The sequence below is a fragment of the Balaenoptera borealis genome (assembly GCF_965194805.1).
Source record: "Balaenoptera borealis genome assembly, chromosome: 5".
Taxonomy (NCBI): Eukaryota; Metazoa; Chordata; class Mammalia; order Artiodactyla; family Balaenopteridae; genus Balaenoptera; species Balaenoptera borealis.
Genome location: NC_138862.1, coordinates 26,102,930 through 26,119,980, shown reverse-complemented (window position 1 = coordinate 26,119,980; position 17,051 = coordinate 26,102,930). Strand labels below are relative to the sequence as shown.

The following is a 17,051-nucleotide window of genomic DNA, read 5'->3' as shown; positions in this document are numbered from 1 at the left end:
GATATTCGCTTTATTGTGGTGGTCTGGAAACAAACCTGCAATATCTCTGAGGTATGCCGGTAAAATTGTATAAAAACATTTTCTAAATCTTAATGATCCATAAAATGTTATTATTCACTTGCTTATAGCATAGATTAACTGGAAAATTTACAAGTCTCCACAATGCTTTTTTGGGTAAATACATTTGCAAAACAAAAGACAGTGAGTGACAATATCTGAATTAAAATATTGCTTTCCAATAAAGAGTTCTGGCTTTCTAAAAAACCAAGACTTTCATGTTGACATCACTATTATGAGTATTACTACTATATAAGCACTCAGAATAATAAGTTGGCTATGGTTGGACTACTGATTTTTCAGTTTTGCATCTTTTCATTTGATAGGAACAAACTTAGCCATCCTGTATGACAATGCCATTTGTTCTCAATTTTTAAAAACTAGTAATATTAACCTGATTGACTTTTCTCAAGGCTTCTTACATCTTACATTTTATCCTCATAAATTAATTAATCTGACAGTTTATTGCAGCCAGTAGTTTAATTTTTCAACCTGCTGTGGTCACATACATACTGTGTGGATGGTGCAACATAAGATAGTGCTGTAATAGACAGTTTCAAATTTAGGGATGTGTGTAGTCATTAGGGTGTATCTACACACCAGAAACCTCCCCATGTAAGTTGCTTTTCGTGCCATGTTTTTTTCTTAATGCTCATCTGTAGTGACAAAATGGTGGGTGAATAAACCAACAGATGGTTTTATCTCAATGGCTGAATCATGGAATGCATCATTAGTTTCATATCTGTGCTGCACAAGGAATGCTGGCTTTTCTGTGGGCATCTGGCTGGCAGTTCCTCGAGGGTTTGTCACACACATAATCTAAGCATCCCAGCTGTGTTTTCAGTTCCCTGGTGTCTACTTTGGCATGAGAAGGTGCTCATGAGCCAACCTAATCCTCTTGTTAATTCTGCGGGCAGCTAGAAGAGGACTCAAATCCTAAAACCCTAATATCTACCCTGGTGTACTTCTTTCATTTGAATTGGCTGGTTTGTCAAAGATTTTTTTCTCTTTAGTTTTGATCAGTGAGATTTAGGATTATTATAAAACAGAAGATGCTTCATTTCAACTAAAAACATTGATATAATGAGATAAAACATATGTAGGGTAGTAATTAATGAGGTTACCATTAGATGCGTCACAAAGGTTTTGTTGTTGTGTTTTAGCCCACCAAATGAAAGTAGTGTCTAATAGCAACACTTTCCTAATTTATCATAAAAAGACAAATCCTCTCAGATTAAGGGTCTATAAAGTTTATTTGGATAGCAAGGTTGACCTCATGAGCTTAACAATTTGTGAATCTCCTAAAGTCCCTTGGATGTTCTAGGGAAGTATGGGTTAAAACAACAAACACCTACAAAAGTGTGCTTTTGTATGACGATGAAACAGAACTACAAATAAAACTGTAAAAATTACACATATAAAATATATGAAAATGGGAGAAGGCAAGATCAGGTGAAATATCACTTTTGTTTTCTCATGTGTATAGATTACTGACCCATTATTGTGAAAGTGTATATTAGTCAGATTTTCTGTGATAATGTCACATAACACCAATACTTCCATGGATTGTATCAAAAAACATTTATTCCGTGCTCATAGGTCTGCTAGATGGCTGAGGCATCTCTTCTCTAGGCTCCAGGCACATTTAGGTGTGTTCAATATATCTGTCATTCTGAGATGCAGGTTGAATAAACATTAGCTAACTAGGGCATATTCTTCTCATGGCAGAAAGGAAGAGATAAGAGGCCAAACCAAAACACATAAGCGCCTTTAAAGCCTCTGTCTGAGTAGGTTGTATGTCATATCCTATCATATTCCTTTGGTCAAGGCAAACTACATAGTCAAGGCAAACATCAATAGCGTGGAAACACGTACTTCTTCAGCGATTGGGTAGGGAGAACAAATATTTGTGGTATAATTATTCAATCTACTCATAATTTGTTCTTTGGATGACAAATAATAACTTTCCTTTCTTCCAGCCACAAAAAATATTCACCCCTATGCCAGTAAAGACCCCTTCCTCCCCTCAAAGTTTTATGCTCTTATGGCATCAGACTTGAAGTTCAGAATCTTGTGATAATCTCTACAGCACAGCTGCCCCTCCCCCGACCCCCCACGCACCATTCGGTGGTGGAACAGGACAGGATAATCTCTAAAAATGTGTAGTTTCCTGCCACCCACATCTGGCCCCAAAGCCAATGTCATTAATTTTATGTTTTCCTTCAGGCATCCCGCTTCTGGTTTCAAGTTCTGTATTAGTTTGTTTTTGTTGTACTAATGGTACATAACAATGGATTGAAGCATGCCAGTAACTTACAATAACATACAATTAATTTCCAAAAATGGTCCTGTGGGTTGGCTGCGGAGGCTGCGCTCTAAGCTGTCACTGAGGATCGCCTTGGTGTCACATGTCCGTCATCCTGCAGCCCAGGCTGAAGGAGCAGTTGCCACCTGGGAAAGCTCTTTCCTTGTGGAAAGATCTAAAGTGCAAAAGAACAAGAGAAATCACCCACGCACATTTTAAGTGTTTGCTTGGATATGACTTATGTCACATCCTTACGTTCTGTTGGCCAAAGTCAGTCACGTGGCCAAAATCAATCAACTGAATAGGAATTTTACTCCTCCCGTAAAAGGTATGAGTGGGGAGTAAAATATTTGTGAAAGTAGTACAGCCTATCTCAAATGATTAAGTGGGTAGTAGCCAAATAAAATATAGTTTTGGACTTTAGGGGGAAAAAGTTTCTAAACTTGCCCTGAGAGGAAGCTATTACCTTTACAGTATCCTCCTTTGTTTCCTTGGGCAATTTTCTCAATGCCATTCAGAGTCTTCACTGTTCTAGTTCCACACAAAACTCGCTTTGCTAGAACATTCCTTGTAGAGAAAAGAGCTGGGAAGAAGTAGAACCATATAAAAACAGCAAAACAAAAGTCACTCAAATTGTAGGCCACAGATGTTTTTTTCTTACCTTGAAAAGATTGTTTTCAATGAGGGAATCATGCATTTCAGGGTTACAAAATTGACACTATTAGTTCCTTGTGAAATGTGACCTTTTAAATGAAATAGCTTTACATTGCTGTCATCACTAGAAAAGGAAAAGGGAAATAAAAACTAAATAGAATTTCAAGTATTTAGGCTTGAAATTACTTGAATTTCATTATCTCTAATGCTCATTGACTCCATATAATATGGCTTTATCATTTATTATAAAATATTAAAGGACAGACAAAGTGGGTTAAATACAAATGCCAAGTAATTAACATAATAGAAAGTTTATATCTAGTATCATTTTATAAATAAAAAGTTTCGTTAAAGAGGATTGTCTGAAGTTACAAGGTGGGTTAATGTGCCTCTTAATAGCAGCATTATGCATTAAAATACCAATGAAAAAGGTAAAATAGGACTATGAATCATTGAGTAGCAAAGTTATAATTTTAGCATAATTTATGTCATAATTGACCAAAATTATTTTTATGATAATGACTTTCTCAAAAGATAGCTGTAAAAGAAGATAAATACAAACTGCTAGAGGTACAAATGCTTTTTTATTTTATGATTTTTCTTTCCCTTACACTTAGAGGAGCTTCATTTATTCCTGCACAGGTGTTTCAACTTTTATAATGTGTTGGATTCAATTCAACAAACCTTATGTCCCCAACCATGGGCAAGACGCTGTGGGGATATAAAGACAAAAATGGCCCTTTAGTTGGTGATATTATAGTTCACTGGGGAGAATGTCTGTTGTAGTTTGTTTTTGCAGAAACAAATTTGCTCAGCTTTTAAAATAAAAAAAAAAGTACTAATCAATGTTACAATGAAGAAGCAGGACTTCTAATAAAGATTTCGATGAGGTAACTCTCAGCTCCTCTCCCTGCCAGTACACTGAAGTGCTCAGTATTTTTGGTTCCAATATCATGAAATGACACTGCTTGAAAAGTTCCACGCAGTTGCCTATTTATTTTATAACCTGTTTAGCAGAAATTGTTTCCATGGCTTCCGGCCATTGGGCGTATCCTAGCTCTGTGACTTGGCATAGCAGCGCTTCCTTCCATCTGACTTAATTTAAGCATCTTCTTCAGCTCTACCTTCCAGCCAGTACCCGAGCCTTTCCAAAAAGCGTGCTAGAAAGAGCACGGAACTGGCCATTTGAATATCCATGTTGTAGGTCTGGGTGCATGACCGTTTGTCTCTGCCTTACTTTAATTTTTAACCTATTAAAAAAAGAGGATTTGAAATATATCTTTTCAAGGTCTCTTTCAACTTCATTTCATCCTCTGTGTATTGCTTCCCTTCTTCGGTCTCTACTGCTCAGTACAGTAGAAGTCCTCCAGCTTCAGAATCAAAGAGCCTGGTGTACACTCTGCTTGCTTTGTGGGTTTTGGTGTCCTTATCTATAAAAGAGGGAAAACGATGTCTTCAGCTCAGTTATCTGGAAGAGTAAACTAGCTAGTCGGTACAGTGCTTAAGACACCACTCAGCACAGAGCAGGTGCTTTCCCTTTGTGGTCTCCCAAGTGTCACACAATTCCCTTTTCCTTTCCATCTCTTTTCGTGTTTACCCTTGTTTGCTGCTTGGGCCTCTGCAAAGGGCCTGGCTAGGTGTTCTGAGAATAAAAGAGACATGAGCCTTGCTGGCTTCTAAATAGGCTTCTCTTTGGAAAGACCAGAACTGAATAATGGGTATGACTGCTTTAGTGGCCCTGGGTGTTTGTGACAGGAGAAAGCTTCTAGTTGTATATAAGGAAATGGTGGCAAAGGAGACACAGCTACAATAATCCTGCCTGAGTTTAACTGAGATACTCCAGGACTGGTTTATCTGGAAATAGAGCTCTCAGAAAAAAGCACTGCTGAGGTTAATGGTCAGCAAATTTCTATTGGTCACATGCCATCTTCAATATTTCTGCCCCATTTGTCCTATTATTTGCTTAATATTTTTTCTTGAAAGTGATCCAAATTAGTCACTCAGTCTAGTTCAAGCAGTAATATCTGTAAGATCATGTTTTTGATGTGCTAATTATGTTGATTTCTTAATACACATAAGAGTAAATATATAACTATTAACATTTTAAACATATTTCACCTAAAACCCTCTAGATCATCTCTGGGAAACACTGACTTACTTTTGATTAGAATTGGCAAATGGCTGTGTGATGGTTGGAGGATTAGGTATGTGGAATGGGAAAAAGTCTGTCCTGGGAAACAGTGGCTAGTGGAGGCTCCAGTCTTTCCCTGTCTATTGCTCAGGAGGGCTTCCTCTTGAGAGGTGGTTTGATATTGTGTTAAGAGCACAGATTCTAGAGCCTGATTGCCTGGGTTCAAATCCCAACTATCATCTTTTAGCCATGTGTAGCCTTGGGCAAGTTACTTAGCATCCTTGTGCTTCAGTTTATCTTTAGACATGGGGATAACAGGAGTGTCATAAGAATTTTGTGAGGATGCAGTGGGTTAACATATGTAAACCTTTCAGAATAGTGCCTGTTCTGAATGTAACTATAAACTGATATTATTATTACTATTCCTCTCCTAAGAAAGAAAGACTCATAGTCTCCAATAACATGATATGGTCTGAAGACCTGAATTTAGCTTTAACAGCCCAGCTAATATTTTACTAAAACACCAAACCAAATATTTTGGAATATACATATATATATATATTTTTTACTAAGATAATTTGGCCTTAGTTCATAATTGTTAGGCTACTTCTGGTAAGACTTTATGCATTCCCTTTTCTGCTCTTCTAAAGTGCCAATGAAAAGATTTCGTATTCAAAATTGTATTATTTATTAATTTACACTGTGACTTAAACTTTTAAACCTTGATAGGTTATTTTAAGTCCATAAAATACTGTCTGTAGTCTGACCACAACTTTCAAAAAACACATAATACAGAATGCATGATATTTTAATTCTTTAGTGATATATCGAGGAATGATATTCCAAATTGTATTATTCATACAATGAATCAATAAAGCTTAACTCTTAAAAATGCTAAGATAAAGAAATTTTCCATGCCCAAGGCTCTTGGTTAACTGTGCACATTAACATAAGTGCAAGAAAGCAAATCACATTTTATTATTTTTAACTTTGATGACAATAAATAAGCTACTTTGTGTGAAAACTAATATATCCTCTTTCAAATGCTCTACTTTTACTCTCTGATTGCTGTCAGAGTTGCCCTGTGAGTGGAAAGTGGGTGTTAGCCAGATGACTGTAGACTATTCTCCATGGGGGGATAGTTGCTTAGATGATCATGTTTCTGAAAGGATATCAGGTGACTTCCTTATGTGTGTAGGAAAAGGAAAGAAGAGTACAGAATATTTTATTTTTCCTGTCTTGTCATGAAACCTGGCTTAACTACCTGGCTGGTAGTTGAGCAGAAAAGAAACACCACTGCTTCTGATATTGCTTCCTAGCTCTTAACCTATTTTTACAGCTTTCCTTATGTATCGATACGTTTTGAGTGTATGCTAAGGTCCCCTTTGATAGGTAACTCATGAAGTAAATGGTTGTTTGTAACAGTCATGCAATATCTGGGATAAAAGAAGATAATGCAATTAAAAGAAGAGAGGGAACAATACATCCCTTCGCCTTTAATCCCCAACACTGTTCCCATATGTCTGATAATGTATGGGTGCAAAGTGAGTTATCAAAGTTCATCACTGGAAGGCAGGAAGGATCTGGAACACCACTTCTACTCTGAAGGCTCTTCTATTAAATAAAATAGACAACACTGTTGCTGGGTTGGAAAAAAAGACACACCAAACATGGTTCTGTTTCTGAACTAACTTACCTTCCATTTGAGAAGGTAAAATACATGCATGTAAGCAGCTAAGTAACTTGTGAAAATTGATAGTCCAAAACATTCTACAAGGTAGATTTTATTCAAGGACAAAATAAGTGTTCTATCCATTTGAGAAAGGTGAGTGATCTGAGATGACTTTTTTTGAGAAAAAGAGGAGCCAATGTTTATGATAGGCATAGTGAAAGAGACAGGCATGGAAAGGTGGGGAAAATTGTAGCAGTGTGCATCGTGGTGAGAAAACATAAAGAAAGACTGTCAGACACCTGGTTGGTGGTGCTGGCTGATTTATGAAAGCAGGAAATGGAAATAAATCTAGAAAGGTAAAGAGGGTCAAATTTTGGAGGGCTTTGGATGCAGGATGAAGGAATTCAAATTTTAGTCTATCAGCCAGAATGCAATTGAAAGCTTTTGAGCAATAAAATACGTGAAAATCTTGTGTGTGTGTGTGTTTCAATAGGAGCTTTTGGTGGTGGCATTATGCATAAATTTTCCTTCTAAAATATTTGTCTTATGTTTTCTATAAGTATATTTATGTTGACAGCAGGAGCAAATTAAGAAATTCAAATAATATATGAGAAATCTGTATTTCAGGCAAACTACGTGTTGATGGTGTGTAGGATAATTGGATGTACTGGGGTTGGGGGAAGCTAAAACCTAAATCTCAGTCAGCTCTTTGGAGTGACTACAGGTATGTATGCACTGAAGTTATTCCCGTTATTGTCAATGAACTGTAAGAGTTATTTTATGTCATAAAAATTTAAGAAGCAGTAGTCATCAGGAATAATACAATCAAATAATTCTTAAAAAAAATTTAAAAATCTGTCATACATGCAACCAGATGAATATATTTCACTTATGCTAAATTAGGTGTGCTACACAGGTTTTCTACCAAAACTTGTTGAAAATAGCATTTTGTTGCTATGACAACCTAGAACAGCAATTGGAAACTAGAACATTAAAGGTGAGACAGAAAAGACAGACAAATAGTTCATATTTAGCTAAATGGTATTCCTTTTTGATTTTTATAAATCCAGGGAGAAATTTGAAATTCTCAAGTGTTCAAAAATGAATAGTTTCCCCCCTTAAAAGCGTATAGATTTAGAATGTCCAGTTATATTTGCATATTCTGCTGGTTATTAAATGACTCAACTATCCTTTATTTTCTTCTGAATCTCAAAAACTTTTTTCATCTATTTGAGCTTTGATTGCTTTTGGTAGATTCTGAACATTTTGATCCTTAGCTCAGGATATGATAGCTATTTATTGATTGAAACTCTGGTTTTCAAAATGTGTTTTATGAATCCTAAGTGTTACACAAAATATATCTAAGGTTTGTTTGGAAGGAGGCATGGTCATTATGGCCACTTGGTTTAGGTGCTTGCTGTTTCTTTTAGATTTTACCTCAGTGCCACACTAGGAATTGCAGTTGTGGGGCTCAGCAAAAGAGTAGGTAGTTTCATAATTCAAAATGTTTGCAGCAAACTGATAAAAATACAATATTTTGCATCCTAATAATTTTGGCATGAATTTCAGATAACCATTTGAACAATAAATGCACATTTTCTGTTTATAGTTATAAGATATCCTCAGTGTCTTACATTCAGATAGCAAACATTATATAAGAATACATACAGGTAGTGAGATTTTATATTAACGTTCAGATAGGTAAAACTTTATGTGTAATTTCTATTTGTAGGATTTTTTTTTTAATGGGTTTATTTATTTATTTATTTATTTATTTTTGGCTATGCTGGGTCTTCGTTTCTGTGCGAGGGCTTCCTCTAGTTGTGGCGAGCAGGGACCACTCTTCATCGCGGTGCGCGGGCCTCTCACTATCGTGGACTCTCTTGTTGCGGAGCACAGGCTCCAGACGCGCAGGCTCAGTAGTTGTGGCTCACGGGCCCAGTTGCTCCGCGGCATGTGGGATCTTCCCAGACCAGGGCTCGAACCCGTGTGCCCTGCATTGGCAGGCAGATTCTCAACCACTGCGCCACCAGGGAAGCCCCTATTTGTAGGATTTTGAAAACACTTAATTGAAGTCAACATTTATGAATTCCTAGGCACTGGGATACAGGATATTTATGACATGATATTATTTAATCTGCCCTAAAGGAAATTGATGTGTTTACATAAAGAGACATAATATACCTAACTATTGGAGAAGAAGTATAGTATACCATTTTAAAAAATCAGCAGGAAAATTTTTTTTTTCTGGAAATTAAAAAATAAGCTTCATATAGGAAGTAATAGTCCATCAAAAAGTTGCGGACAGGCATTGTTCTGCACAAAGTAGAACTTTGCCAGGCAAATCAGGATGTATGGTCACCATATTCATGGAAGACATTACTGATGCAAGTATGTAGCTTTGTGGAGATAGAAAAACAAGATTTAGAGTCTCTAACATTATCATCAAGGAATGCACATTGGAATCTTGGATTCATGTTCATTCTCTTTTACAAAAAATATCTTTAGCTAAAATATGGGTGACTCTGCGATTTCTGCAGAATAGGAAGGAAAGGTTTAAACTAAGATTCTTGAATGCAAGTGATGTGAATTATTCTTGAAAACCTCTCCCTTTGCAAGCTTAACATCTGTCAGTATCAGTAAAGAAAAGGAAGGTTTTGGAGGGTTCTTCAGACTTGTGGAAGCCTCCTTTCATCCCTGCCAGGGGATGGAGGAAATGTGGAGGAGAGGAGACTCCCCTTCCTGTGCTGGATGCCGTATCCAAGGTCTCTCCCACCCCCCCCCCCACACTCATTCCTGTAAGCAGAAAAGGAAAAGGGAGAAGTGCCAAAATCTGGCTTCAGGTGAAGGTGAAAAACTTAATTCAGAGACTCGTTCATTCTTACACTTATTTACTTGATAAATATTTATCAGGCACCTACTGGTGGAAAATAAAACCAGCTCAGAATTTATAATCTAGGGGGGACAGACAAACGTTAAACAACCGAACAAGTATACCCTCAATTTTAACAGAAAAAAAGTACAATATGTGCTCCTTCAATGTTTGTTGAATGAGTAACAGATGCAGTCATAGAAATAAACTGGGAGAGAGATAAGCAGGGGTGGACTTGGATTATGTGGTCAGGGAAGGTCTTTCTGCAGATCTAGGCAGAAAGAGAAGGATGGTGTCTTCATTTCCTTTATGAGCAATCGTAAAGAGCTTCTTAGCACCCTGAACTCTGAAGTTGGGTTAGAGAAATCAATGTACAGTCTGGGAGAAGACCCCAGCCTTCTAGTGGCCCTCAACATGTGAGAGTAAGCCGGGTGAAGTAATCTGTTTAGGAGGGGTTGATGTAGATGGGTCGGGGAATGAGTTGGGGATGAAGATATCCAGGCCTACCTCTGTCCCCCATTTTGTTCCCAATATGTATTATTTTTTTCAAAAATCATTAGGTTACATGCTAATGAGCCCCAGTGGAAATGAACCTGAATCCACAATGATCATCCCAGTTTTGCATTAAGAACTTTATATCTTTTTGCAACTCTTGTATTATTAGACTTCACAAATATTTAAAAATATAAACCATTCTTTTTGTTTAGTATCAGAGTAAATGACTCCTACCTGTTAGAAAAGATAGGAGGTACTTAGCTAATAGATTCATGATGATTTCTTGCCTCTCTGTTCTTGAAAGCTCTTGAAAATTAGGGCTGTCTTATGAATCTTATGTGTCAACTCTTTGGAGAGAAATATTATAGCATCAACTCCTTATATAATATTGTCAGTTTATTTTTTCTGATATAAGAAATTTGACAATAGAAATGTACTAACTTTTGCTGTTTTTTTCCCCTTTGTGTTCAGGTTTATTTTAAAAGGGCTTCTTTTCAATGCAGAATATTTAGACTTTATTACACATAAATGATAACTTGTATATTTTTTTTAAAAAGCATAGTCTAGAGGATAGAGACTTGTATGGATGCCAGTAGCTACCAGTTACCTGACAGTTGTGTTCCTTGCTTTTCCTAAAATTTCCATTTTGCTGTGCTGCAGTGTACACACCCATTTGGCACATAAGCCTTTACCCTGAGAAATAGTGTATGAACAAATACTGAAGTGACAGATGTACCTCCAGAAGGATATTTAAATTGATTTTTTTGTCCTAAAACCTTTGTTTTTTTCCCCAAATTCTCTAACTTTAAATGTCATTCCACATAACCCATTTTATTGCTATTATGGCTGCTCTGACACCATTGTTTTCTAGTCACTTTGATATATTTAGAGAAACACTGAATATTTGTGCATACAACAAAGGCATATTTTATGTTTTCTAGGTCTTTAGCTATTCCTATTCATATACAATTTCCTTCTGAATAAAATGGAGCACTTTTATAGGAGGAAATATGGGTTCATCAAATATTTATTTATAGGTTTATGGTCTCTTAGTTGTATTTTCTTTCACTCAACCTGGCACTCAGTTTTATTTTGCTTTGTTTGGATTTTACATTTATGTGGCATCTGCGATATATCGATCTGTTACTCAAAGGATGATAGGAAAATTTTCCAGGATGCCTATTTTCTGATTAACTTGGAAATCAAATAAGGGAGTGGACCCATTAGTTATAAATTGACACTGTCTGTTTTCAAAGGAAGAAGGAGAGAGAAGGAGGGAGGGAAGGAGAAAGAAAAGAAAAAAATGAAGGAAGGAAAAAAAGTGTTAGATTTTCCTAACTTTAGAGTGAGAGAATTATAAAGCTGAAAAGGACTTTAGAAATAATCTACTTTAGTGATTCCCTACCTCTTTGACTATGATGCTCTATTTTTAACAAACGTATTTTTCCATGACCCCACATAATAACGATTGTTCTTTCAGTAAATGTTGATAAAAAATATGTGGAAAAAGTTTTATGAATTTATTGACATTTAAAAATTAAACTTGCATCTGTATACATCTGGAAAATTAGTGTATGTATTTATATTATATATATAATGACATCCTGGCTGGGGATGATTCTTAGTGCACATAAAGATTAAGATTTGAAAAATTTGTGAAATATTTCTGGGGCCGAATGCCATTCAGTCAGGAAGCACAGAACTTCTTCAACTCATTCTTTTTTTATATTTTAAAAATGAAAACCAAAAGAAATGAAGAAACTTGCCCAAGATCATATTAACTAAAAATTTGGATTAATGATTCTGCTAGCCAAATAATTTTTCCATATTACAATACTCAATAAGTAATTTGTCAACTACATACCTAGGTAATTCAGGCCGGACACTTGAAGTAGGGATGACTTTAGCTTATAGTGTTTTTTTTTTTGGTTTGATTACCTCAATTTTGCTTGTTTGTATTAATGTATGTTAAGATCCGATTTAGTATTTCAGCCAAGATTAGAATAAAAAGTATTGGCCCATGGTAAATTGATAACAGTGGTACTGATTGCATTGCTTTCAGTTAATAAAGAAGCACTAAAAGGAAATTTTAATTTACTGATTTGATATTTAATTACACATTCACATAAATTCATATGATTCTTCAGATCCGATAACATACACTTCTAGTAATTGAGTTCCGCAAATATTTTTAACCCATCACCTGAATGGTCAAAACATGTAACAGACTCAATAGTTCCTAAATTTAAACTTTTAAATGATAGGAAGGTAGGTTTTTGTAGTGTATATAATTCTTCATTAAATTTCAAACAGCATTATGAAGAGTGACGCTCCCTAAGATAGCCCTATAAAGACTAAGGCTTCTCCTGGGATTATGAGGAAGAGTAGAACTGGCTCTTGAATGAGGCAGGTCATGTATTCCACAGCACAGACATGTTTTGAAAAGGACAAGTAAATCTGTGGGGAATTTGACCAACTGCTCATCCTTGCATTCAAGGCAGTCACAGGACTGCACAAATGCCAAGGTGTCACCTCTGAAGAATTGAGAGGAGAAACCTTGGATTCAGTGGTCTCTTCCTGGAAGTGACAGCTAACCATTATTTAGAAAAAAAAAGAAACAGTTTTTGCCTACTGCTGAAGTGGTTATATGGTAATAGGTTTAGTTTTCACTTTCAAATATTCATTATGTCTCGGCAGTGTTATGGATAGTGCTCAGAAGAATCATTTACCATCTTTAAAGTGTAACAGAATGAATAAACTACTTACTATTGGATTCCAATAACAGTTCAAATATATTAATATAAAGTAATAATTTTAAGTATAACAAATCCCCTTTGTAGCCCATTGCAATGGACTGAATGTTTGTATCCCCCTCCATATTCTCATGTCAAAATCCTACCGCCCAATGTGATAGCATTAGGAGGTGGGGCCTTTGGGCAGTAATTAGGTCATGAGAGTGGAGCACTCATAAATGTGACTAGTGCCCTTATAAAAGAGACCCCAGAGAGCTCTTTAGCTGTCTTTCCTGCATGTGAAGACCTAACCAGAAGTTGGCAGTCTGAAACCCAGAAGAGTGCCCTCTTTAGAACCCAACCGTGCCAGTACCATGGTCTCCAATTTCCAGCCTCAAGAACTGTGAGAAACAAATTTCTGTTGTTTGTAGGCTACCCATCTATGGTACTTTGTTACAGCAGCCCGAACTGAGTAAGACAACCACATTTGTCACTTTTTGCTCTGGAACACATATGAGTGAACCCAGCTGTGGCTGAGGCTGAAGACACTGTACAGAGTTGCCCAAGTGAGAAGCCCCTGAGTGCAAATCAGTACCTGTAATTCAGACTGTCTGTTCCTGAGGCTTATTAATGGACACACAAAACAGATGCTCACTGAGAATTGCAGACGTTTGAAAAGGAATAGGGAGAATGAAGGAGGAGGTTGTATATTTGGGGCATACAGATTCCATAGTGTTTTATTAAGGGCCCTGATGTCACTTTTCAAGACTTTGGATTCCAGATATTGTTGCCCAATTGATGTTTCAGAGATTCTGGAGATGCAGTGGTTGACTCTGCCTGAGATTTCTTTGGGATCACTCTTGTTGAGATCACCTTTCTATTCTGGGCCTTGAAGAGTAATGTTTTAGGTTGTTGAGTCAATGTTGAACTCCTTAGCCTAATCAGTTTGAAGTTCTCATTTTAATTTTTTTTTTTTTTTTTAAACTGGGCAAAGAATCTTGACTTGCAACAGACCTCTCTTCTGATTTGCCAGTCACCAGTCACATGGTCTTGTCGCACCTTGGTTTCATGGACTCTGAAAGCCCAGCTCTACACGTGCACAAACATTCTTCACGTAACTTCAGGTTCTCTTGGTTACTTCTGTGGGAGTCCTCATCTCCTGATTGATCCAAAAGCAGTTAAACTTCTGGGACTAAAATATGTTTGCTATGAGAAAGTCATTTGTCTCCTGTGATACCTTGTGCATATTCACAGGAAAAAACAAAGTCACTTGTTTAAAAAATTAACATTTGTTGCTTTCCCCTAACTTTCCATAACTTTGTATTTTTGAAAAGGAATTTTGCTGACAATTTTAAGTTTGTCTCCTACTATATGCTATATTAAAAAAAAAAATTAAGATAGACACCCTCTGCCCCATGCTCTTCAAAGAGAATAGCAAGTACCACTAATATTCTATATTTATGACTACCCAAAATGTGCTCTATGAATTTAATGATGATCCATCCAGATGTTTTCTAGTGATGGAGAGACAAATAAAGAACCTGGTCTTGTCAGCTTAAAAGCATCATATGTGAAAAAAGCCTTTAATGATTTGTTGTTCCCATAAGTCATTCAGCTACCAGAATAACTGCTGAGTAGCCCTAATTAAGGGGTGTGGCCACCCTGAACTGATAAATGAATCATAGCCTAAAGATAAGAAACTATACTAGGAAGCCTGTGCAACCATATTGAGGATATAGTTATTAATAGAATTTGGATTTTCTGAAGTACGAAAACCATGGGGCTCCCCCTTGCCAATAATGGCTTCAAGGACTTGCCGGCTTTTTAGGCATTAGAGACATTTGGGGGTTTATCCATATGTGGAAAATTACACCCAGTGCTTCTATTGTAATCCACTGGCATTCCTTCCCAAACAGGGACCTTTCCATGATAGCTCTGAGCCACATGATTATCTGGGAGTAGGATGGCATGAAAGGAGCTCCCATTCAGAACCCTACCTAGTTCTTCAGGCACCTGGAGCCGTCATTCAGGTCATCAGCCAATGAGGATCATCACACTCGACCTGAAGGTGGCTAGAGAATTCCTGCAAAAATCCCTCATTCCTCATTCCTCCCGGCTAACCACCATACTCATTCCCACTTCTTCCACTATAGCCTTTGTACACACAGTCATTATTACATTTCTTCCTCCACACTGGACTCTGAAGGCACCTGGAACAACTTTCTGACCACAGTCATACCCAGTGACACTCTCTGACATGGTTTACAGGGCTGAGCTTACATATACCTCCAATTGCTTTGAGGATTTATGTTTTTCATTTTCCATTCAAGATCCCAGCAATACCTGTTTCTTTTGGACCTTTAGCTAGTGGAGAAACTCACAAAATCCATATCCTGTACATGATTTACCAATTGCCCATGGCCCTGGAATAAATTACCTTTAATAGTTGTATAAGGAAAATAAAGTAATAGGCAATATTATAATTAGTTTGGAATTCTGCTTTCTTGAGTAGGGTGGATTTAATAATCCTTAAGATCTTTCCAAGTGTTAAAATTTCTTATTCTATATGACTTGTCTTTACCATAGAAAGATTGACTTTTTTTCCCTAAGAAAACTGTCCAACAAGTGTTGAGTGTACTTGTGGCTTATGAAAACAAAAGACAGGGAGGTGCTGTAAGAACCAAAGGATTTCAAAATCATTAAAACCAAAGGATTTCATTTAACAAATCCTGGTGCATTTAAAGCAACGTAATGGCAAAATACCAGTTCTACTGAAGCCCATTATGAGAGCATTCTCAGGGTTCCTATCATGGACTAGATATAGATAAAACTCTCATGAACTGTTGTTTTTCAATACTCCAGGAAAACGCAGCATCCTTGGGTGGACTGTTATTACAATAAAGAGCAAGTCATGTTATGGAAAAGTGCCTTTGTAGGTTTTAGAATGGTTTACTTCTGATGTAGACCCCAGGTCACTGATAGATGATTACAAAGAAATACATACCTTTATGTCCAGGAAATGCCCAAGTATTCAGAAAATTTATTTTATGTTGATGGTTTTCCCTAGAGCTACAAAGACTGAGATTGAAATCAGTTGGGAAAACTGTTGCAAATACTCTCTTTAATTTACTCCTTGGCAACTCAGTCAAACAGCCTGCTTGGAAGTAATCTGCTTGCAGAACCTAGGTGGAGAAAAACCTGCCACACTGTATAATTCACGGAGCATGTTTTGGCTCCCACTCCACCAATCCATTTTAAATAGTGGCTAGTGCCCTGCATCTAGCAATACATATGAGCAAGCAATTTAGCACAGAAAAAAAAAAAAAAGGCCCCACAACTTGGCATCCCCGTGGACATTAATCTTTGAGAAAATCAAATGGATCCAACTTTCGCCAGAGTTTAATAGCAAAGCTGTCACATTTTACACAAATGAGTATCCAGTCGGCTAGCGAATGGAAACAGGAAACCGGGACGAGCGGAGGACAGGAGGTGGGGCCGCTGACCGGACTGTTTGCAAAGTGGCTCCAGTTTTTAGGGGCGGGGCCAGGATGCTCAGCATGACAGGAGAGACGAAGTAGTTAAAAATTATTACTCGCGAGGGGCTGGAACCTCGGGATGTGGGTATATAAGACGGCGCCTCCAGCGCAGAGCTGCTGCTTTGCTGCTGCGGGAACCGCGACCAGAGGGGCGCATGGGCCCAGCCCCTCACGTGCCAGAGGCCGAGGAGAGGAGCCAAGGGCGCGGTGGGGTCCAAATCGGGGCTCCTGCCTCACCTCTGGGATAGACACGGGACCCCCTAACTTCTGTTGCCTCTCCCGAGACGCGCACCCGCAGGGTCGTGCGCTCTAGCCCGGCACACTCGCGCGCGGCACCAGCGCGCCCGGCGCCAGGTCTGGCCAGAGGCGATGCGTGCAGGTGGCCGGGCAGCCGGGTTCGGGCGGCCGGAGTAGGGCCCCGCGGGGAGGCAGGGAGGCGGCGGGGTTAGAGCCCCGGCTGCGCGGCGGGCAGAGGCCCCTTCGCTCCACGCCACACCTGCCGCCGCCGCCGCGCCGCGATGAGCCGCGTGGTCTCGCTGTTGCTGGGCGCCGCACTGCTCTGCGGCCACGGCGCCTTCTGCCGCCGGGTGGTCAGCG

General features: G+C 38.1%; 1 protein-coding gene across 3 annotated transcripts in view; it reads left to right on the top strand.

Annotated features, from left to right (window-relative positions):
* The window catches only part of CHODL (chondrolectin), a 57,297-nt gene that overhangs the window by 20,298 nt on the left and 19,948 nt on the right, over positions 1 to 17,051 (top strand). For all 3 annotated transcript variants that reach the window (XM_082391978.1, XM_082391976.1, XM_082391977.1), the window contains exon 1: positions 1 to 17,051. This exon is cut by the window's left edge. In XM_082391978.1, the coding sequence (XP_082248104.1) occupies positions 16,973 to 17,051 (79 nt within the window). In that variant the 5' untranslated portion in view covers positions 1 to 16,972.